The sequence below is a fragment of the Maniola hyperantus genome, chromosome 26 (genome assembly GCF_902806685.2).
Source record: "Maniola hyperantus chromosome 26, iAphHyp1.2, whole genome shotgun sequence".
In the NCBI taxonomy this organism is placed as follows: Eukaryota; Metazoa; Arthropoda; class Insecta; order Lepidoptera; family Nymphalidae; genus Maniola; species Maniola hyperantus.
In genome coordinates this window covers 7,591,914-7,615,418 of record NC_048561.1, presented here as the reverse complement: position 1 = coordinate 7,615,418, position 23,505 = coordinate 7,591,914, and the positions used below count along the sequence as shown (strand labels likewise).

Sequence of the window (23,505 nt, the reverse complement as noted above, 5' to 3'; positions counted from 1 at the left end):
GCCAGGACGCCCCGCACACCCGGTGCGGGTGACATGCGCGTGTGCGGGGCGTCCCTCCGCCTCTTACCCCGATTGCCATCTCAACCTGTCGCGTAATAATCGCATATTAATTACGCGGACAGTGGTAAAATAAAATCTTTAAATAAAATAGGATTTTTAGGTTTAGGACTTAGGTTTAGGTTTAGGACTTAGGTTTAGGTTTAGGATTAGGACTTAGGTATCCCCTCTGACGTAAAATGGGGCCGAATTTTTCTGCTTAAGATACAAATTCACGGCATACTTAATATTGTAAATAAAATGTTTGAAGAGAGCAACCGCCGAGTTTCATGCTGATGGTGTTTGGAGGTAGAGGTGCATTTGATGCAAAAGTCCTACTTGTATGTTTATATTTTGAATAAAAATGTTTGTTTACGGACGCTCTCAGCTAGGCACTAGGCAGGCGGCTAGGCGGCTAGGCAGGCGGCTAGGCGGCTAGCAACGCTGCACTTTCAGGCGACAGTTCTCCATATTGTTCTCGAAGATATGTGAAGTCTGGCAACCCGCACTCGGCCAGCGTGGACGGCTCTCCTCACAGAATAGTCATTGTTAGAGGAGACCTGTGCTCTGTAGTGAGCCGGCGATGGGTTGGTCGTGAGGAATATAGGGTTCTGGGTAACCAGAAGTCAGAACGTTAGCAAAACCTAAAACAGGTGATAGTACTGATGATTACCTGGACTATGATGCCGCAAAAATTTTTTTTTTAAATCCTACATTTTGTAAAAGTTTACGATATAACATCTGACCTACGGTAGAGGTCAAGGAACGTTGCGGAAGTAGGCCATTCGGAGTCAATAACGCAGCGTAGGAGGGCATTGCCCCGAGTTTTGCACGCTTGAATACATTGCGGGGTTGAAAAATACTAAATCACTACAAGTACAAAATGAGGCAAATGGTTGATTGTGTTCAGGTAGGAAGAATATATTCTGGCTACACCCTGTGTATCCGTCAGGGTTGGTGTTGCAATGTAGCAGACTGTCTTGTTCCCGCGACTTGGTCCGCGCGGACACTAACGAGTTAGCTGCTTACATGACATGCCCACATGCCAACAGCCCGATCCGTCAGCAGTTCGAGCTGTGCGTATCAACGCACAGCTCGAACTGCTGACGGATCGGGATCTATCAAGATCAGTCAGTTCTATATATTTAGGGGGTAAATTTCAAGGAAATAAATAAAAGAAAACAAAGCGTAGGAAAATAGTTTTTTATTTCAACAAACTTAATATATTTTACTCCCTATACAAAATAAAATAAAAAAATCCTACATCATTTTAATTTAAACTTTATATTTTGTGACAGTCTTGTAAATAGAAGGACTGTAGTGCGCGACAGGCCGCACGGGGGGGGCGGGGGGGCGGGCCCTCTCCGATTGCCATCTCGACCCGTCGCGTACTATATATTCGTCGTCCCTTAATATGCCTGTGACGAAACTTTGTACGCAGTTGTTGTTGGGACTTGCGACAAAGTCTGATATAGTATCAGCAACGTCGAGAAGCTGGCGCGCGAGTCCAGCGCACGGCACGTTGGCTATGAGCTAGGTGTACACAAATCAACATCTGGAAAATGCTTTTTGCCTAAACCCGTCTGCCGCAAGGTTAAATTATTCAAGCAATATTTGAGAAAAGTAGAAAGAAAGAAAAAGTACTAGAAGAAAATATAAATTCTGCACATCGAGCTCACAGAACTAAAAAACCAGCCAAGTCGTATTTTCTCGACATTTAGCTCGATAAATCAAAAACTATTCATACATAACATATGTTTATAGTCAACATAAACAAAACAACCTCTAACATGTAACGCAACGTAAATGGAACTGCAACGCCGATGTCTGTTTGTACAACCTGTGCGCCCTGATGTCTCACCACACACCTGCACACCTGTACACCTGCACAGCTGTACACCTGCACAGCTGTACACCTGCACAGCTGTACACCTGCACAGCTGTACACCTACACACCTGCACACCTACACACCTGCACACCTACACACCTGTACACCTGCACACCTACACACCTGTACACCTGCACACCAGCGCGGTGACAACACCTCTCCTCACTAACACTTGTATATTTATTGTGAACTCTGTGTTATATTCAGGCGACTGTGCTATGCGTCACTAATGTGAACAGCGTCGCCATATTTGAAATGAGATTAAAATTGAGATTTTATTTTTCTTTTTATATTTTTGTAAGAGTTTGTTTAAAAAAAAAAGTGAAACACAAAGCATACATAAAGGTCACATCCACGGAGTTCACATTCGCATAGTAAATGTATGTAAATATCTCTTAGTAAAGGAAATACATCATTTATCAGTACCCATATTATGAATGCAATAGTGAGTTTGTTCTTCGATCAGGTCGCAAGTCGTAACGCAGCAACGGATTCACATGATTTTTAACATGGATGGTAAAGTAAATGATCTTTACTTTTTATCCCAGAATATTTCCTAGATTTCCTCTAGGAATTTTAAAAACTTAAGTGTGAACGAAGTCGCGGCCATCAGCGAGTGAACGAGCGTTTCTTTTTGAACTTATACCGGCTGCGACATGGTCACATGGCGTTGTGGTTGTAGAGGCGGCGCGTGCGCGGCGCTCGCTCCCCCTTGTCCCTCTCCCTCTGGCTACTCCTGTCACCGTGTCGGTCACTTGTGTCGCTCGGCGGGTCACCCTGACTCTGTCGGTGACTCCCGCCTAGCAGGTCAGCGTTCAGACGTCGTTTTTTGGTGACTTCGCCTTTATCACGAGGCGGATCATTCTTGACGCCATCGCGGGTGCTCCCATTTTGTCGGTCAGTTTTGTCGATATCCTGAGCACTCCTACTTTTGTCGGCTCGTCGGAAGCTATTTTCCGTTTGTCCGTCACTTTTGTCGGAATCCTGATCATTCCTTACATGTTTGTCGCTTCGCCGGCCACGCTTTCCACTCTGTCGGCGATTCTTGATCAAAGATTGGTCGGCGTTTAGACGCTGCCGTGGTTCGGTGACTTTGCCGTTAAGCCGCAGCGAGTCACTCTTGACTCCACTCTGTTTGTTCGTGTCGGCACGCTGAGCGCTCTCGTCGCGGTGTCGGTCACTTTTGTCGGCACGAGTTCCATTGTGTCGGCCACTGCTGTAGCTCCTGAGTCGCTTGTTGGGACGGTGGCTGTCCGTGTCTGAATCCTGAGATCTGGTCCTCCTGCGCTTGTTGGATTCCTTCTCGTCGGCCAGTTGTCTGCCACTGTCGATCTGTCGGCCGCTAGTGTCGGAGCTCGAGGCTCGTCGTCGTTCACTATCTGTGTCACTACCGAGAGACTTTGATCGAACACGTTTCTTTGTGACATTCCGTTCGGTGTGTTCCCCGCGTCGTCGGTCTGCTTTACCGACTTCCCGGGAGTCGGAGTCGGTGTCGACGCTTCGGACACTCGTATCTCGCTGTCGGGTGGGGGAGGCGGAGGCGGCGCGGCGCCGGCGGGCGGCCGACACGCGCCTGTCGGTGCTGGTGGTGGAGTCGGACGGCCCGCTGGAGGTGTCGGTGGAGTCGGAGTTGGGCGTGGAGCGGTGGCGGAGCGCGAACCGCTTGGTGAGCTCGGAGTAGGTCGGCGACGAGCGGCCGGCTGCGCGCGTGAGCGTGTCATTCGGCGGCGAGCGGTCGGCTGCGCGCGTGAGCGTGTCATTCGGCGGCGAGCGGTCGGCTGCGCGCGTGAGCGTGTCAGTCGGCGGCGAGCGGTCGGCTGCGCGCGTGAGCGTGTCAGTCGGCGGCGAGCGGTCGGCTGCGCGCGTGTGCGTGTTGGTCGCGTTGGCGGAGCGCAGGGAGCGCGTTTGGGATGCTTCCTCTTCTGCGTCTGAGAAAGAAAACAAATTAAGGAAATTATAAATTAGTTGCGGTTACATGGTTCTAGCTGGACTAGTCGCCTGGACTAGTCGCCTGGACTAGTCGCCTGGACTAGTCGCCTGGACTAGTCGCCTGGACTAGTCGCCTGGACTAGTCGCCTGGACTAGTCGCCTGGACTAGTCGCCTGGACTAGTCGCCTGGACTAGTCGCCTGGACTAGTCGGAGTAGAAAGTGACCGACATCCAAGTGGCCGAGCCGTGAACAGATAACAGACTGATAGACAACTTTCGTGTGCACAATAATTTATGTATATTCACTTTAGTCATAAGATTTTTATTTTCCCTGGGGGCTAAAGGGAGGGGGGATAAAGGGAGGTTTTAGGTAAGTACATATTAAGGAACACAAATTTAAAAAAAAAATTGTTTTTGAATATTAACTTTTGACAATAGTAGTAACTTGTGATGTGATCCTTGGCGTCAAGATCCGCGGATACGGATACGGATACGGATCTTAACTTTCTTACTCAGTCAGTCGGTGTCGGTGCTCGTGACCATGAAACGATAGGTGGCGCCACTTGACGCTTGGCGTAACCACACATGTTTCCACTTGCATTGCAAGGGTCTTTCTTTTTTTGTTTTGTTTATAGTTTAGTGCGACACTGGGGCCGATTCTCTTGTACACAATCTCTTAACCAAACCAAATTAACAGGTCTAAATCTAGTGCTATCCTTTTCCGCAAGCAACATTATGAAAGGGATAGCAATAGATTTAGACGTGCCATTTTAGTTTAGTTTAGAGATTGTATACAACGGAATTAGCCAAACTGTGTAGCAATAACCTTTGTGTTAGCTGTATGAGGTAAAAAAAAACCGGCCATGTGCGCACCGAGGGTTCCGTACCTATTTGGGTATTTTTTTCGACATTTTGCACGATAAATCAAAAACCATAATGCACAAAAGCAAATAAAAATATGTTTTAGAATGTACAGGTAAAGCCCTTTCATACGATACCTCGTTTGGTGTAGTTTGGTGTAGTTATTAGTTATTAGTTATCTTGCTTCGAAAATTAAAAATACATTGTGATGTAACCACAAACTCACGGTTTTCGGATTTCGAAAAAGGAGGTTCTCAATTCGTCGGAATCTTTATTTCCTTTACTTGTGCTCTAAGACCTACCAACCAATTTTCATGATTGTAGGTCAATGGAAAGTACCCTATAGCTTTTCTTGACAAATACGACAGACGGACAGGCAGACAAACAACGAAGTGATCCTATAAAGGTTCCTTTTTTCCTTTTGAGGTACGGAACCCGAAAAATGTTTACGAAGAAGTTTAGGTAGTAGTACAATTTGGAATTATTGAATAGTATTGTATTGCGACCGAATCACATCAAATAGTATTGTATTTGCGACCGAATCACATCAAATAGTATTGTATTGCGACCGAATCACATCAAATAGTATTGTATTGCGACCGAATCACATCAAATAGTATTGTATTGCGACCGAATCACATCAAATATAATTTAATCTATGTGATCTATGTATTAAAAATTAATAAGGTAAAAGATCCGCTAAAAAAGTAACGGATACGGATACGGATCTTTTTTTTCCTGCGGATATCCACGGATAGGGATATCCCGAACATAATAACCATAACTCAAAACTCAAGCTACGAGGGTTCTGAACGCGCCCTGTTCTGCGAAGTTCACAACAAACTCATTTTGTGTAATTTCTCGAAGTCTCCTTTGACGACAAGTGAGAGGTCGCGGTTTGATTTCCGACAGAGGTATTGGTCTAGTCTTCGGGCGCGGCTGGATCGCATACCTGATATCATGAGCGTCTCCTGCGGCTTCGGTCGCGGCAGGCGCCCCCACGCGCTGCGCACGGGCGGCTGCTGGAAGGCGGAGTTGCGGCGCGCGGGCAGCTGGCGCGCTTTCATCTCGCCTGCAATTCACACCATACAATACATTGTACCGTTCCGTTCCAAATCCATCGCAAACCGTCCACTGCGCAGGTACGAGATCAGAGATCAAATATGTAGACCGATATATCACCCACTGCGCAAGTTCGAGGTCGAGGGAGACCGCGACGCGCCGCCGACTGTAGCTCACACGGATACAGTACCAGGAGAGCATACGAGCACAGGAGGCTAGGCTCGGACACCATACAAATTTCCATGGAATGGTCTCGTGCATTAAAGTGTAAGGAAATCTCTAGTGCCTGAGCCGAGCCTCAACTGTGAGTCTCTAATGCCTGAGCCGAGCCTCAACTGTGAGTCTCTAATGCCTGAGCCGAGCCTCAACTGTGAGTCTCTAATGCTACTCTGCTCTCCTGGTGCTGTATTCATGTAAGCTACATTTGATGTGACGTGTCAAAGGGTCTGACCTTGAACTTGTGCAGTGCGATATATCGGTGCACACAGTGGAGTGTATAACGTACGTGTTGTATATGTGTATTGTGTATATGTGTATTGTACATATTGTGTGCGATATTGCAAAAGCCTTTGATAGGGTTTGGCATGGGGCACTTCTATCGAAACTACCATCATTAGGACTCCCAGTGAAGCTGTGTAATTGGGTCGCCAGCTTCCTTGACGGTCGCAGCATCAAAGTCGCTGTCGAAGGTTTTTGTTCGGTACTCAAACCAATCAATGCTGGCGTCCCACAGGGCTCGGTGCTGTCACCCACACTGTTCATCCTGCATATCAATGTCAAGTTGCATCACAACAACACCCCTCACACCTTCCAACAGCATTGGGATCCTTGGAGTCCACATTTCGAGCGAAGTCCAATTCCGGGATCATTTGGAAAGCAAGGCCAAATTAGCCTCCAAAAAGCTCGGGGTGCTCAACAGAGCAAAGCGAAAAGCTCTATTAAAAAAAGTGTCACCGGTGGCGGCGGCGGCCCGCAGCCGGGCGGCCTCGTGTGCGGGCAGCAGCTGCCTGACGGCCAGCGCGGGCAGCAGGTAGCGCAGGTAGCGGTTGCGCAGCGACTGCCACGAGCGGACTGCAACACACGAGCGCACGCTGCGATCACTGCTGTCGCTACTGGCACAGCTTCGGTGCTACCAACTAGCGGGGGACAACACGCAGCGACAGCCGACAAGCGAGAAATCACGTCAAAACTCTTTTCAAACACTTGCTTTCTTACTCAAAGTAGCCTGTCAAAAATCATGAAGCGAAATCTCATTAAGTTTGAAGATCATTACATTTAATCCTGCTTTATTGTTAGAATTTCGCGTGCACGCGGTCATCGACCTGAGCTAAAGAGCGCGCGAGCGAGAACACACTTGGATCAGTGGAAATGTGTGGATACTCACAGCAGCCGGTGTCGGCCTGGTGGAGCGGCTGCAGCTGCGCCCACAGGCGGTTCCCGTTGACCAGGTGGGCGCGCCCCGCGCCGCGCACCCAGCGCACGATGTGCGCGTCCTCTTCCGCGCTGTACTCGCGCATGCCGCCCCTGGACACGGTCGCAGGTTACTTGGGAAAACTACCATAAGTCAAAAAAATCACGAGTGCAGCAAACTTCGAGAGAATGAGACGAATGCAGAGTAGGAGAAGGATAACTGGTTTATCTGTTATAATACTCATACACGTAGTTAAAACGTTATTTTTTACTCCTCCTGCTCATAAAGTTGTTGCCTGGTGTAAGACGTAAGCGAACTGAGCCTAGCCTCAACCATGAGTCTCTCGTGTCACTATGCTCTCCTGGTACTGTTACCGTTGGTGCCTGAGCCTAGCCTCAACCATGAGTCTCTCGTGTCACTATGCTCTCCTGGTACTGTTACCGTTGGTGCCTGAGCCTAGCCTCAACCATGAGTCTCTCGTGTCACTATGCTCTCCTCGTACTGTTACCGTTGGTGCCTGAGCCTAGCCTCAACCATGAGTCTCTCGTGTCACTATGCTCTCCTGGTACTGTTACCGTTGGTGCCTGAGCCTAGCCTCAACCATGAGTCTCTCGTGTCACTATGCTCTCCTGGTACTGTTACCGTTGGTGCCTGAGCCTAGCCTCAACCATGAGTCTCTCGTGTCACTATGCTCTCCTCGTACTGTTACCGTTGGTGCCTGAGCCTAGCCTCAACCATGAGTCTCTCGTGTCACTATGCTCTCCTGGTACTGTTACCGTTGGTGCCTGAGCCTAGCCTCAACCATGAGTCTCTCGTGTCACTATGCTCTCCTGGTACTGTTACCGTTGGTGCCTGAGCCTAGCCTCAACCATGAGTCTCTCGTGTCACTATGCTCTCTTTGTTTGTCCTTTAATCCTAGTGAAATGGTATTTAACGGAACAAAAATAACATCTCCTTTATCTATTTGCGGTGCTTTCGCTGAACACTTCTCCTCAGTTTACACGCAACCGGATCATATTGATAGTAGCCCAACGTTCAATGATGCTCCTACGACAGCTTCTAATACATATTTAGGTAATAATATTTTGTTTAAAATATCTCTAGACCTCAAGTCAATCGAAATGGCTTTAAAAAAACTAGATAAAAATAAAGGAGCAGGTCCTGACAAATTACCGGCTATCTTTATTAAAAACTGCGCTGCACCTCTGTCTTACCCGTTATACTGTATTTTTAATCGTTCATTGGCCACTGGAATATTTCCCGAAAAGTGGAAATCTGCTAATGTTGTGCCAATCCCAAAAAGTGGACAAGCGGATGACATTTTAAATTATAGGCCTATTTCCCTACTATCTATTTTTGGTAAGGTTTTCGAATCTCTGATCTGTCCGTTTATTTCATTCCATTTAAAATCCATTCTTGTCCCTCAACAACATGGTTTCCGTATAAAATGTCTACAGTTTCTAACTTGACTGAATATACAACACAAATTATTCATGAAATAGATAAGGGACATCAGGTGGATGCTGTTTATATGGACGTAAGTAAAGCTTTTGATCGTGTTGACACTCCATATTGATAAATAAGCTACACACTGCTGGCATTCAAGGCAATCTACTTTCCTGGGTTAAGTCTTATTTGTCGGGAAGACATCAAAAGGTTGTTGTTTGCGGTTATGAATCTGCTCCATTTAAGGTCCCATCAGGCGTTCCGCAGGGATCTCATTTAGGCCCTATTTTGTTTCTAGTCTTTGTAAACGATTTGTGTGACCATGTAAAGTCATCCAATTATTCACTATTTGCTGACGACTTAAAGATTTTTAAAGCTATTGAAGCTACATCAGACTCTCTAGCTCTTCAAAATGACCTAAATTATATCTCAGATTGGTCTGCTAAAAATAAACTGCCACTTAATATTAAGAAATGTCTACACATAAAATTTACCAAAAAACGTATGCCACTTCAGACTTCATATACACTTAATGGCCTTTTGCTGGATGAAGTTAATGAGATCAGAGACCTAGGCATTATTATTGATAAAAAAACTATCCTTCAACACGCACATAGACGGAATAGTCAGTAAATGCTATAAACTATTAGGTTTTATCTGGCGCAACTGCAAATCTTTTAAGTCGTGTTTGGCCCTTAAAGTGGTTTATACTGCCTTAATTCGCAGCTTACTAGAATATGGCTCCAGCATTTGGAATCCATCCTATAAAGACCCCATATTAAGAATAGAAAGGGTTCAAAAACGATTCCTTTTTCTGTTAACGGTACATCAGAATAAAAAAGCAGAATTAACATCTTACAGGCAAAGACTGAGCTATTTTAAAATAATGTTACTTGAAAACCGACGCTGGGTCCGATCAGGTACTTCTGTTCAAAATTTTAAATTATGAAATTGACTGCCCAAACATTTTACGCAAAATAATTTTTTCTGTGCCCCGTAAAAATTCGCGATTTTCTACGTACAAGCCTTATATTATAAGGGGATGCAGAACAACCTTAGGAGAAAACAATGTCTTGATTAGAATATGTCGCGAACATAATAATCTTTTTAAAACTGCGAAAAATATGATAATAGATCCTCATTCACTCTCCTTGCAGCAGTACAAAAAAATGCTGCATCAGTATATTGATGTATTTAAGTATATTTAGTACTATTGTAAATTGCAGTGTTTTTATTTTTTATTTTTTCATATTTGTATTTTTAGCTTTAAGTTAACTGGTAATCCCGCACTTGCAAACTTTTAAAATGCATGTCGGTTTGCCAGTAATTGGGTGTACACTCTAAATTTTTTCTCTGTGAATTGTAATTGTTATTTTATAATATGTGTACTATCTGTTGGCAAACCAATAAAATAAAATAAAATAATCACGTCGCAACGTTAGTTATTATAGTGAAAGACATGGAGAGTGACATAGGCTACTTTTATTTTATTTTTTTTACTTTATCCCGGAAAATGAAAGACGATTTTGAAAACCTAAATCCACGCGGAGAAGTCGCGATCTTCATCTAGTTACTTATATTTTCTCTAAAATGCAAGCTAACTCTGTATCGAGTTTCGTGAAAATCGGTTAAACGGATGGGCCGTGAAAAGCTAGCAGACAAACAGACACTTTAATAATATTAAGTATAGACTCCACCTAAGGGAAGCTGTGGCAGATCAGCCTGTACGTTCAAAATCTAGACATGAAAGTGATCTTACCCTCTTCCCTTCGCCAACACATCTTTTTTCTTCTTGCCTCCCTCCTCTTTGTTACTGTTCCTTCCTCCCACTTCCTTCTGCTCTTTTCTCCCTTCCTTCTTGTTGCTTACATCCCCTACTGCCTTTAATTCCTTCCTCTCTTTATTATTAGTCCCATCTACTTCTTTCAGCTCTTTTTTTCCCTCCTTCTTGTTGCTCACATCTCCTACATCTTTCAAGTCGTTCCTACCTTCCTTCTTCTTGGTCACATCCCCTACTCCTTTCAAGTCCTTCCTCTTCTTATTGTCGGTCACATCCCCTACTCCTTTCAAGTCCTTCCTCCCCTTATTGTCGGTCACATCCCCTACTCCTTTCAAGTCCTTCCTCCCCTTATTGTCGGTCACATCCCCTACTCCTTTCAAGTCCTTCCTCCCCTTATTGTCGGTCACATCCCCTACTCCTTTCAAGTCCTTCCTCCCCTTATTGTCGGTCACATCTACTCCTTTCAAGTCCTTCCTCCCCTTATTGTCGGTCACATCCCCTACTCCTTTCAAGTCCTTCCTCCCCTTGTTGCTGGTCCCATCTAGTTCCTTCGGTTTCTTGCTCCGCTCCTGATAGTTGGTCACATCCACGACTTCCTGCAAGTCCTTGGAACTGTCCCGCGCCTCAGTTTTGGAGTTGGAGTGGGACTTGGAGCGATGGTTGTGGAGTTTATTGCGCTTGTTCTCTTCCAGAACCCTGTCCACCTGTTCCTGTGGACAATATCTGTTATATATTTTTAAATCATATGCTAATATATAATATTTTAGCGAGATAGGCTTACGCTTGCCTCAGAATCGACCATGCCTCGCTGGCGCGTGCGCGTGTCTGTGACGTCACCGGCACACCTCCGCCTCACCTGCGTGTCGTCCCTCTTCCCCCTGGGCGCGGCTCTGGTGCTGTTCTCCTTGTCCAGCTCGCTGTCGCTGTGGCTGCGCGTGCGCACGTCTGTAACGTCACTCTTGCGGCGCGCCCGCATGCGGTACCTGCGGTAGAGCGCCTTGTTTATCGTTTTGATAAGCCACCGCCCGCCCTTAGCTCGAGTGGAATATTGGAACATTGGGGGGATGGAATTTCCGAAAATCCTGAAAGACGTACTTCATTTTTGACCGAAAACTCAGACAGTAATTTCGGTAAATTTTTACGTCTCAAAAGGAATCTACTGTGACTAAGTCCGGTGGGACAGTCCGGCCTGCCATAACCAAACAACGCACGTCGCCTCCTGCGCAGGTACAAGGCGTGTTACCTCGTCTGTCCGGCGCCGGGCTCCGTGACGCTGCGCAGGCCGAGGTTCGCGACGAAGTCCTCCAGAGAGACGGAGTCTGCCCGGCTGGCTCTGTCGCGAAGCATGCGCGATATTTGCGGGCATCTGTACACGGAGATGTTAACATAGTGATACTCGCTGTACTCGCTACTCGCTACTCGCTACTCGCTACTCGCTGCGACGCGTCAGAGGCGCATACCTCGCACTGACGATCCAATCTCTAGTCTAGGCCAATCGAGTCTAAAGCGCCGTATCACTTAAGTAGTAAGAAAAACGAAAGAAAGAAGACTATACTGGCCGACGCTGACTGGAGGACGGGACGGCAGAGAGATTTAAATTTATCAATTCAATTTAATATTTATCCAATGGAAATAAAATATACATTTCAATGCTCGGTGGTTGACGCTCGCAGCATCGAAATATATACAATATTTCAAGGCTGAGTTTGTTGTGGGCAGCGCCCAGACCTGGGCGCGTTTGGAACCCTCGTAGCTTTAGTTTTAAGTTACCACCACTATATATCTTACAAATCCAACGTCTGAACATCAAAAAGAGTAATTTATTACCTATTTTGAATAAATCATTTGACTTTGAATAACCGGCAGGAAATATTGTACAACAACCTTTAGAAAGACATTGCGGCTTCCTAGAGCGTTGTCTCTGTCATTCATTCTCATGTGACGTTTTGTTGGCCTCAATGACAGAGACGACGCTCTACGAAACCGCGATCTCTTACTAAAGGTCAAAGTCAAAGTCAAAGTCAAATGATTTATTCAAAATAGGTAATAAAATTCTCTTATTGAAGGTCTGGTATGGTGTTAGATTTGTAAGATATAGTGGTGATAATTATAACGCAAACTTAAAGCTACGAGGGTTCCAAACGCGCCCAGGTCTGAGAAGAGCCCACAACAAACTCAGCCGGGTATTCTTTTTATTATCACCACTTTACAAAATGATTGAAACTTATTAGAACTATCACAAAGTCGTTAAGCAACTCATTCCCAAGCTTGCTTATCATTTAAATAATCCTTTACATTGTAATAGGATTTTTCAATTAGTTTACGTTTTATAAAACTTTGAACTTGTTGAGAGACATCTCCGATATGTTTTCTGGAAGCTTATTGTAGAAACGTATGGAATTACGAGCAAATGAATTGCTAACTTTACTGAGCCTAGAGGCGGGCATTACAAGTTTATTTTTATTTCTAGTATTTATATTATGACAGTCACTTTTTTTTTAATTTATTTATGTTTTTATGTACGTACAGTAAATTTTCAAAAATATATTGATTATGCACTGCCATAATTTTAACTTCCCTAAATTTAGTTCTCAGCGACTCTCGTGGCCCCATACTGTATATGGCTCGAACAGCCCTTTTCTGCAGCACAAAAATAGAATTAATATCAGCAGCATTACCCCATAATAATATACCATATGACATAATGCTGTGAAAGTAACTAAAATATACTAGTCTCGCAGTTTCTATGTCTGTCAACTGGCGAATCTTTTTTACCGCATATGCGGCAGAACTAAGTGTTATAAAGTAAAACGACCGGGCTGTGCAAACACCTGTTTATTACTGGCTTATTGCAGTTGCACTCGCGCGACGGTGGCGGCGCGCGGCGGTGCGTCTTCGGTCGTCGTAGGTACATAGACAGTTGTGCATATACATAAGTCTGTTCGATAAGTTATTTATATGAGAGCCCCATTGAAGTTTTGCATCTAACGTTATTCCAAGAAAAATAGCGGTATCCACTAAATCTAATTCCTCATTATTAAGTTGCACAGTGGTTTTCACCTGCTTAACATTTGGTAGTGTGAATTTAATACACTTTGTCTTTTTCCCGTTGAGAAGCAGGTTATTAGCTTCGAACCACTGTACTACCTTGGTGAGAGAATTGTTTACTTCATCAAAAGTTGTTAAGTATCGATTGATTTTAAATAAAAGTGATGTATCATCAGCAAACAAGACTATCCCGTAATCGTCCTTAGCGAGGTAAGGAAGGTCATTGATGTAAATGAGGAGCAGAAAAGGTCCTAAGATGGAACCTTGTGGCACCCCCATTTTTACAACAGATCCGGGAGATCGCTTTCCATTCGACGAGGCAGACCTCTGCAAGTCGACGATAGGGTTGAGTCGGTAGAAGAACTGCGCCTTGTACGCGTCGTCAGTGTCGTACAGCGCCAGGTCGACCCCGAACACGTTGTATAGAGGCATACCTCTGCAAGTCGACGATAGGGTTGAGTCGGTAGAAGAACTGCGCCTTGTACGCGTCGTCAGTGTCGTACAGCGCCAGGTCGACCCCGAACACGTTGTATAGAGGCATACCTCTGCAAGTCGACGATAGGGTTGAGTCGGTAGAAGAACTGCGCCTTGTACGCGTCGTCAGTGTCGTACAGCGCCAGGTCGACCCCGAACACGTTGTATAGAGGCATACCTCTGCAAGTCGACGATAGGGTTGAGTCGGTAGAAGAACTGCGCCTTGTACGCGTCGTCAGTGTCGTACAGCGCCAGGTCGACCCCGAACACGTTGTATAGAGGCATACCTCTGCAAGTCGACGATAGGGTTGAGTCGGTAGAAGAACTGCGCCTTGTACGCGTCGTCAGTGTCGTACAGCGCCAGGTCGACCCCGAACACGTTGTATAGAGGCATACCTCTGCAAGTCGACGATAGGGTTGAGTCGGTAGAAGAACTGCGCCTTGTACGCGTCGTCAGTGTCGTACAGCGCCAGGTCGACCCCGAACACGTTGTATAGAGGCATACCTCTGCAAGTCGACGATAGGGTTGAGTCGGTAGAAGAACTGCGCCTTGTACGCGTCGTCAGTGTCGTACAGCGCCAGGTCGACCCCGAACACGTTGTATAGAGGCATACCTCTGCAAGTCGACGATAGGGTTGAGTCGGTAGAAGAACTGCGCCTTGTACGCGTCGTCAGTGTCGTACAGCGCCAGGTCGACCCCGAACACGTTGTATAGAGGCATACCTCTGCAAGTCGACGATAGGGTTGAGTCGGTAGAAGAACTGCGCCTTGTACGCGTCGTCAGTGTCGTACAGCGCCAGGTCGACCCCGAACACGTTGTATAGAGGCATACCTCTGCAAGTCGACGATAGGGTTGAGTCGGTAGAAGAACTGCGCCTTGTACGCGTCGTCAGTGTCGTACAGCGCCAGGTCGACCCCGAACACGTTGCTGTCGTCGTTCTCTATGAATCTACGCAGCAGCATCACCGTCTCCTCCGAGATCAGCAACTCCTTGCACGCAGTGTTCTGCAACAGGACAAATCCCTCAACCATCGGCGCAAAGTTGCCTGTCTATCGGTATTCCACAGGATATATTTCGGAGAGTGTGCCCCAGAACTTCCACCCTTCTACTATCGCACCGCCGCATCGCCGAGGTCTGCGCCCGTACCTAGTCGACATTCCACGGATACGATCGTTTTACGACTGTACGATCAGTTTTCCCCTTCAATTATAATGTGGGTACCTTCAAGTCGAGAGTGACTTCGTCCATCTTAGGCTGCATCATCACTTGCCACCAGGTCTGATTGCAGCCAAGTGCTAGTCTATAAATAAATAAATAAATAACTGCGGATTGGGTTCGCATACAAAGGGTTCCGTATTGGACAAGAAATAACACTGTTTTTGGCAACCATTTAAAAATAAATCTTATTTGTTGTTACAGCAATAGAAATACACATTCTGTGAAATTTCCCTTCAGCTTTAACCATTTATGTAACTTGAGGGCGTCGGGAAGGTCACGTGTCGCCAGCGGCCAGACACGTGACCCACAATGCAGGACATGATTTGCAAGTCCCACGAATTGCTAATGCGCATGGCCGCCATTTTACTGATGTCAGCACTACACTGAAGTTTCGAGCTGATGGTATATGTCTATTTCGGCTGACGTCAAAATGACGTCATTGCGATGTTAATGAGACATGGTTCAAGCGCTATAGCAATTTGCGGGACTTTTACTATTTTTAAGAAAAAAAAAATTACACTTTATTCTTATATGGAAGATTTTTTACACTTTTATTACTTGTTATCTTCCAAAGCCACCATGATCCAAACTTCATTGTCACTGATCGTTCCTCCCAGTGTTGGACACAATACGCAAACAAACCTCCAGCTTTTATATAATAACGAAGGTCTGGCACGCGCTGGCTCTCTCTATATATTTGGATTTAAAAAATGTATTCTATTATAGCCATACCTGTGTTTGCTCACAACTCCCCTCACTCCCACCATCCTTGTTTCTGGATCCTTTACTACCGTGACCTTTGCTTCTGTGTAACTTCTTCTTTCTCCTAGATTCCACGTCAGCGTCACTGCTGGCAGACTCTGGACTGTGCTTTCTCCTCACTTTAGTCTCTATTGCTTTTCCCGTAAGAGCTTTATTTCTCTGTACAATCTTTTGTCTCTGTGGTTCAAAGTCACTGTCGCTGGTGAATACTTCGTGGCTCACATTTCTCCTCACTTGCACCACTTTGGTGTTCACAGCTTCACGGGCGAGACGTGTCTTTGTTGGCAAGTTACGTTTCCTCGGCGCCTCAGCTGCCATCACTGAGGCGCTACTGTCACTGCTTGTCGACTGTTGACAACACAACGTGAGATCAAATAAACACTAGCTTCTGCGCACTACTTTGTTCACATGGACTACACAAATTTCTAACCCCTAGTTCACCCCTTAGCGATTAAATTTTCAAAAATCCTTTCTTAGTGGATGTCTATATAGCTATCTGCATGCCAAATTGCAGCCCGATCCGTCCAGTAGTGTGAGCCGTGCATTGATAGATCAGTCAGTCAGTCACCATTTCCTAGTTGCTGTAGTAGTTTGAAAGTTTGTAAAGTTATGAACATAAGCTAGTAATAAATAAATACCTGTCTTTTCTTTTTGCTGCTTATAAGTGTTCTCCGCCCCAACCCCACACTTCCATGGCCCTTACTCCTCAACCTTCCCCTTCCCTGATCTCCACTCTCCAACTCCTCACGCCCATTATCTTTGTTCCTGAACTCCTGCTCATGATCTCTGTTTCTCTGTGGCAGACCTGCCGGTGACTGCTGCATGAGATCGTCGGCGTCGGCGAGGGTGAGCGTGGCGCGCGCGGCGGCGCCCTGCGCGCTGCACTGCACGCCCACCGTGATGGTGGCCGGCTTCAACAGGCTGTTGAAGTTGGCGTCTGTGCTGTACCTGCCAATCACACCATCATCACAAAATGAGAAGGGTTTAGGCCATAGTCTGTCATGCTGGCCAAGTGTGGATTGGTATACTTCATACACCTTTGGTATGGAGAACTCTCAGACATGCACGTTTCAAGACGAAAAATGTCATAAGTAATAGATTTCAATGTCCTTTTGTGTCTTCCTGCCGCAGAGAGCACATGCAGCCATCGGCACTGGTTGTTGCAACCCCCCACATTACTGCCACCACAACAGAACTGCTGCCATTGTGTGACTGATGGAAAGGAGACACAACCCTCAGAGATGAGGAATCAGTACCCATATTTGTTGATTTGTCGATTTGTCCTTCAATCACATCACAACAGAGCAATGGATCAACATGGTTTTTTGCATGGTTATGTATAAAGACCTGGAGAGTGACAGGCTACTTTTTATCCCAGGAAATCAGAGTTCCCACTGGATTTTTAAAAATCTAAATCCACACAATGGAAGTGGCGGGCCTCAACTAGTACGACTATAAAGGAAAGAAAGCCTCTTCTCCCCATCAGTAACACATAGTGTACAAGTAACACCTACTGCAACGCACGCTGTTGACAGCACGAGTGTACGTGGTGCGCCGCACTGCAGCCCTCCCACTGCCGCCGCTCCCTGCGCTGCCACTGCCGCCCAGTCGCCGGGTAGCTGCAGTTACAAGCATCAAATCAAATCAAAACAATTCAAAAATACAGTATTTAAAGATTAGGGTGTAAAGGCGGCATTACTACTCGGTGATCTCATCCAGGCGACCTGTATGATCGGGATAGATTGCATGGAAAGTGGTCTCTCTGTATTGAAATGCAATGTCTGAGTACCGTATCTGCGACAGCCTGGGTCCGTCTCTGGCGGCGCCGCGGTGGCGGGCGGAGCGCGCGCCGGCGGCGGCCAGCGCCCGCAGCGCGCGCAGCACGGCGGCGCGCGGCACCAGCTCCAGGCGGCCGCGCCGCGCGCACACGAAGCTCACGTCGCCCCAGCCCGCCACGCGCCCCGACGCCTGCTCCAGCTCGCGCCAGCGCTGCCCCCCGTACACCACGAACTTCGCGCCGCCCATCGCCCACACGCACTACGCGGTACGCCTTGCACACACTTCACGCCGCTTTGTCGCTGTTAGGTTAGCAATAATTACTTAAAATAGTAGGTAGGTATTATCAATTTCTTATTTTCACGCTATTAGCCAAACATAAACTTTCTCATTCTTCAATCCCCGCCGATTTTGACCACAGATTTTGACCACCCACCGACAGACTTTGACTGACTTTGACAACTAACAAAGAGAATATAATCACTACTTATATAATCTAAACGATCGGATACACCGATGTTTGTTAAACATCGATGTATCGTTTTTCTATACTGCTTACAGAACATTTATTCTTCATACAGAACCGATGTCGGTGCGTAAACCTGTATGGTACCGACACACTCTCGACTTGAACAATATTGTTGACGAGGGATTTGTGGAAGATGAATCCGACACCACCCTGGGACTGTTGGTATCTACTACAAAGTTGCCGGATTTGAGGATAATCGACTGCTCCCCTTCTATTCTCTTTGGACTTCTGACAATCGTGTAATGTCCCAATGCAACTCTCCAGGTCCAGTTATCGGGATTTGCAGCGGAATCTCTGGCGAGATTCTTCGCACCCTCTGCCCCGCCGCTGCTATAACTGCTGCCAGAGCCAGGAATGGGGACGGGGCCGGGCCGTGGCCTTGTGTCACCTCCTTGTGACTTTGACTTTGACCGCACTGGGCAGACGTTTTGATCATCGCAAGGCTAGACTAATCGCACCAGTGTCACATATTGCCCAGTCTAGCCAGTTTGAATGGTTTTACCGCCATTTGTCGGTCGCCAGAGCCTCCTCGGAGATGAGATACCTAATTAAGGTGACCCACCTGCTCGTTTGCTCGCCATCTCTATTTAAAAAAAACCAGCAAGAAAGATTATATTATATCAACCCTCTCTGGCGCAGTGGTAAGCGCTGTGGTCTTATTAGTGGGAGGTTCCGAGATTGATTTCCGGCAGGGGTTTGGAATTTCATGATTTCTCTGATGGTCTGGTGGGAGGCTTCGGCCGTGGCTCGTTACCACCCTATCGATCGGTGCAAAGCCATGCTGCCAAGCGATTTACCGTTCCGGTACGATGCCGTGTAGAAACTAAAGGTGTATGGGTTTAATAAAAACTGCCGTACCCCTTCCAGGTTAGCCCGCTTCCATCTTAGACTGTGTCATCACTTATCACCAGGTGAGATTGCAGTAAGGGGTAACTTGTATCGGAATAATAAATATTAAAAAAGAGTTAGTGGTTTCGTAGAGCATTGTCTCTGTCGTTGAAACCGACAAAACCTCACAAAGATATGAGTGACAGAGACAACGCTCTACAAAGCCGAAATCTTATTCTAAAGGTCGGTGTACAATATTCCTAGCCGGCTACTGTATTAGTTTGTTGTGGGAACATCGATGTTTCCAAACATCGATGAGAATTCAAGAACGATGTTGCATCCCTTCGTCTGTCTAAATCTGTCAAATTATCACTACAATCCATCTACACTTGTGATTGGCAGAATTTATGGTATTTTTGCTGCAGCAATAGACAGCAATCCATTTTAGCCATATTTTAGCAAATAGCGAACGAGTGTTGTTGTTTCCGATGCGAATTTTGATTATTGACAATGACAGCTCGTGTTTTCAAAAGTCAAAGTCAACACCACGTCAAAAGCAAAAAGAAAGATTTGGGAACAAATAGAAAAACACGTCATTTTATTTAAATTTTATAATTAGAGCAATTTATAGATTGATTCTAGAAAAAAGTACGTAAGAAAAGAATTAAACATTCGGGGAACAAGATACATTGATAAAACGAAATACCTATCGAGGGCAAGGTAGTTAAATTGTAATATTTCGTCACATTTCCAGAGCGGAAGCTGCTATCGCAGTCGGAGGACGTTCAAAGGCTACATCTTTGCACAATGGGCGACTTCATGGAGGAGCAGGAGGGCTTCACGTTTGTGAACCCGGTTACTTTGGGTAAGTAAATAGTAATTACAAGTGCACAAGTTACAGTTTACCATTTTCTCACTTCCTTCGCCGCTAGAACCTTTTATGGGTCTTGGCCTCTTTTACTCCATTTATTTTCTAACTAGCTTATCCCTAATCCCCGCGACTTCGTCCGCGTGGACCATACAAATTTCAACCCCCTATTTCACCCCCTTAGAGGTTGAATTTTCAAAAATCCTCTCTTAGCGGATGCCTACATCACAATCGCTATATGCATGTCAAATTTCAGCCCGATCTGTCCAGTAGTGCGTTGATAGATTAGTCAGTCAGTAAGTCAGTCACCTTTTCCTTTTATATATTTAGATGTTGATTTTCTGTAAGTAAGTCTTTCATGTAATCCCACCATTTTCTAGTTTAACTGAATTGCTTGAAAATTTCTATCTACTCAAACAGTTAGTAGAGCATGCGTGGGATCAAACCCCCAACCTCCCAGAGAGGAGGCGGACGTGTTGCCCACTAAGCTACCCGCTTGTGTAGGAATGGTGTTGTAATCCCACGCTGTTGTCCCCAGTGCTGGGCTTCCTGGCCAGCTACGGCTGGTACGTGGCGGGCGCGGGCGCGGCGGCCGTGTACCTGGCGCAGAGGCTCAGGCCGAGCCTGGCGCGCTGGCGGCAGGCGCGGGAGGACGCTGCTTATCATAAAGGTAGCTTCACTTACCAAAACTCACTCGTACACACAGGCGTTGTGTCTGTCGAGATGACATGTGGCTGATGCCGTTGTACGCAATCTCTAAACCAAACTAAAGTGACACGTCTAAATCTATTGCTGTCATAATGTTGCTTGCGGAAAAAGATAGCACTAGATTTCGACCTGTTAATGTAGTTTAGAGATTGTGTACAAGAGAATCAGCCTTATTATGTAACTATTTTGATGCTTAAACGATCATGTGTGCAGATCCCGACAAGGCGCTGGCTCGCATGGAGGCCATCCAGCGCGCGCGCGACAAGCAGCAGCAGTTGCTGGAGGCGGCGTCGCAGCGGGCGAGGGAGCAGGAGAGAGAGGTGACGTCTTCTCCTATCTACTCTCTTCTTGTTGTGTTCATCTCACACGATGTGGGGTCGGTACATGTAGATACATATAGTACGCGACATCTCGAGATAGCAACCCTCGTAGCTTTAGTTTTAAGTTTGCGTTATAATTATCACCACTATATCTTACAAATCTAACACTATACCAGACAATCAATAAGAGTAATTTATTACCTATTTTGAATAAATCATTTGACTTTGACTTTGACTTTGACAACCAGGGTATGACGCGGGGGAGCGCACACCCGCACGTCACCTGCGCTCGCCCGCGCCGGGTTAGCGCAGAGGCTGTTCCCTCCCCAATTGCCATATCCACCCCTGTTACACTGAGCCTCCACCGTCCGTCCGTCCGTCTGTATGTCAGAGGGCAGTATCGGCTGTATCTCGTGAACCCTAATAGGCAGAGACTTGAAATTTTGTATTGCGACTATAGCAAAAAATAATAATACCTAATGTGAAACATGACGCCATAATTATTTTAAAAAATGTGTTATTTGTAACGTACGGAACCTTTTGGGACTGTTGAGATGGCGACCTAAATGTTCATAATATAACTTGCAGCGAGAAGAACGCAAGAAACAAGCGAACTTGGAGCGCCTCGAGAAGTACGGCGCCGGCAGCGGGCAGAGGCTCGGCGCGTCTGACGAAGGTATCCGTCATCAGCACTGTCGCCCCGTCGCCGGCTCATTACTGAGCACGGCACTCCTCTAGAGTATATACCTGGCCAAGTGCGGATTGGTTTTCTTTCACCATTTAAACTGATATTTAATAAATTAAAACGCACATATTCAGAAAAGTTAGAGGTGCGTGGCCTGGCATCGAACCCCCGACCTCCCAAACGTGTTAACCACTAGGTTATCACCGGTTGTATGCAATGAGTATTGTTGTGTCAATTCCAGCGTACCTGCCGCTGAGCGGCGGCGGCGCCTCCACCTCCTCGTACCGCCCGCCCAAGCGCTCCGCGTGCTCGCGCGGCGGCTGCGGCCGGTAGACTGTACCTGCCGCTGAGCGGCGGCGGCGCCTCCACCTCCTCGTACCGCCCGCCCAAGCGCTCCGCGTGCTCGCGCGGCGGCTGCGGCCGGTAGACTGTACCTGCCGCTGAGCGGCGGCGGCGCCTCCACCTCCTCGTACCGCCCGCCCAAGCGCTCCGCGTGCTCGCGCGGCGGCTGCGGCCGGTAGACTGTACCTGCCGCTGAGCGGCGGCGGCGCCTCCACCTCCTCGTACCGCCCGCCCAAGCGCTCCGCGTGCTCGCGCGGCGGCTGCGGCCGGTAGACTGTACCTGCCGCTGAGCGGCGGCGGCGCCTCCACCTCCTCGTACCGCCCGCCCAAGCGCTCCGCGTGCTCGCGCGGCGGCTGCGGCCGGTAGACTGTACCTGCCGCTGAGCGGCGGCGGCGCCTCCACCTCCTCGTACCGCCCGCCCAAGCGCTCCGCGTGCTCGCGCGGCGGCTGCGGCCGGTAGACTGTACCTGCCGCTGAGCGGCGGCGGCGCCTCCACCTCCTCGTACCGCCCGCCCAAGCGCTCCGCGTGCTCGCGCGGCGGCTGCGGCCGGTAGACTGTACCTGCCGCTGAGCGGCGGCGGCGCCTCCACCTCCTCGTACCGCCCGCCCAAGCGCTCCGCGTGCTCGCGCGGCGGCTGCGGCCGGTAGACTGTACCTGCCGCTGAGCGGCGGCGGCGCCTCCACCTCCTCGTACCGCCCGCCCAAGCGCTCCGCGTGCTCGCGCGGCGGCTGCGGCCGGTAGACTGTACCTGCCGCTGAGCGGCGGCGGCGCCTCCACCTCCTCGTACCGCCCGCCCAAGCGCTCCGCGTGCTCGCGCGGCGGCTGCGGCCGGTAGACTGTACCTGCCGCTGAGCGGCGGCGGCGCCTCCACCTCCTCGCGCGGCGGCTGCGGCGGCGCCTCCACCTCCTCGCGCGGCGGCTGCGCCGGCGCCTCCACCTCCTCGTAAGCGACGGCTTCACGATGACACTCCCAGTCCGAAACACTCCACCCGAGCGAAGCCGGGGCGGGTCATTGTTAAATATATGTAAATAAATTGTAATATATGGGTAAGGTTATATTGTGTGATTATTATTATTAATTGGTTAATATAATATTGATCTACTATCTTTGTTTTTCATTTTAACCTTATCCTATAGGATCACTTCACACGACACACGACAGACAAGCAGACAACGGTCTGCTTGTCTGTCGTGTCTGTTATTAATTATTAAATCAAAGGGATCAAATCAGGAGTACTTTCCATGGCCGAAGTCAGTCAGGGGGGGGTTTGGGGTTCAAACCCCCCTCCCGAAATTTTCCCGAATACAAAAGGTAATTATTTTTGAAATGGCTAATATACTAGTTAATTTACCTATTTTTTGTTTATATATCAAAAATTTTGCGCTCGCTTCGCTCGCGCTTTTGTCTTGTGTTAGTTGATGCCCACCCGCAACTTTGTCTGCATTGATTTAGGTTTTCAAAAGTCCCGTAGGAACTCTGATGGTACCTATGGGATAAAAGCCCTCCGAGTGTAAACTATCGCTGAACAG

The 23,505-nt window shown here is 47.4% G+C and overlaps 2 protein-coding genes across 2 annotated transcripts; one reads left to right on the top strand and one right to left on the bottom strand.

Annotated features, from left to right (window-relative positions):
• Positions 1–1,222: 1,222 nt before the first annotated feature.
• Positions 1,223–18,143, bottom strand: LOC138404147 (uncharacterized). The gene is made up of 16 exons (XM_069507393.1): positions 17,707–18,143; positions 17,432–17,536; positions 16,556–16,865; positions 15,888–16,265; positions 14,769–14,941; positions 14,551–14,661; positions 14,333–14,443; positions 14,098–14,225; positions 13,788–14,043; positions 11,658–11,780; positions 11,202–11,397; positions 10,394–11,124; positions 7,162–7,301; positions 6,732–6,848; positions 5,668–5,787; positions 1,223–3,853 (listed from the first exon to the last, which is right to left on the bottom strand). Exons 1-16 carry the CDS (start codon positions 17,940–17,942, stop codon positions 2,586–2,588), a joined length of 4,503 nt encoding a protein of 1,500 aa, XP_069363494.1. The 5' UTR covers positions 17,943–18,143; the 3' UTR covers positions 1,223–2,585.
• Positions 18,144–19,564: 1,421 nt separating this feature from the next.
• LOC117994213 (selenoprotein S-like) lies at positions 19,565–23,080 on the top strand. Its single transcript, XM_034982106.2, has 6 exons — positions 19,565–19,698; positions 19,805–19,915; positions 20,457–20,588; positions 20,840–20,946; positions 21,535–21,622; positions 21,873–23,080. The coding sequence occupies exons 2-6, from the start codon at positions 19,858–19,860 to the stop codon at positions 21,962–21,964; spliced, it is 477 nt and encodes a 158-aa protein (XP_034837997.1). The 5' UTR covers positions 19,565–19,698; positions 19,805–19,857; the 3' UTR covers positions 21,965–23,080.
• The last annotated feature ends 425 nt before the right edge of the window (positions 23,081–23,505 follow it).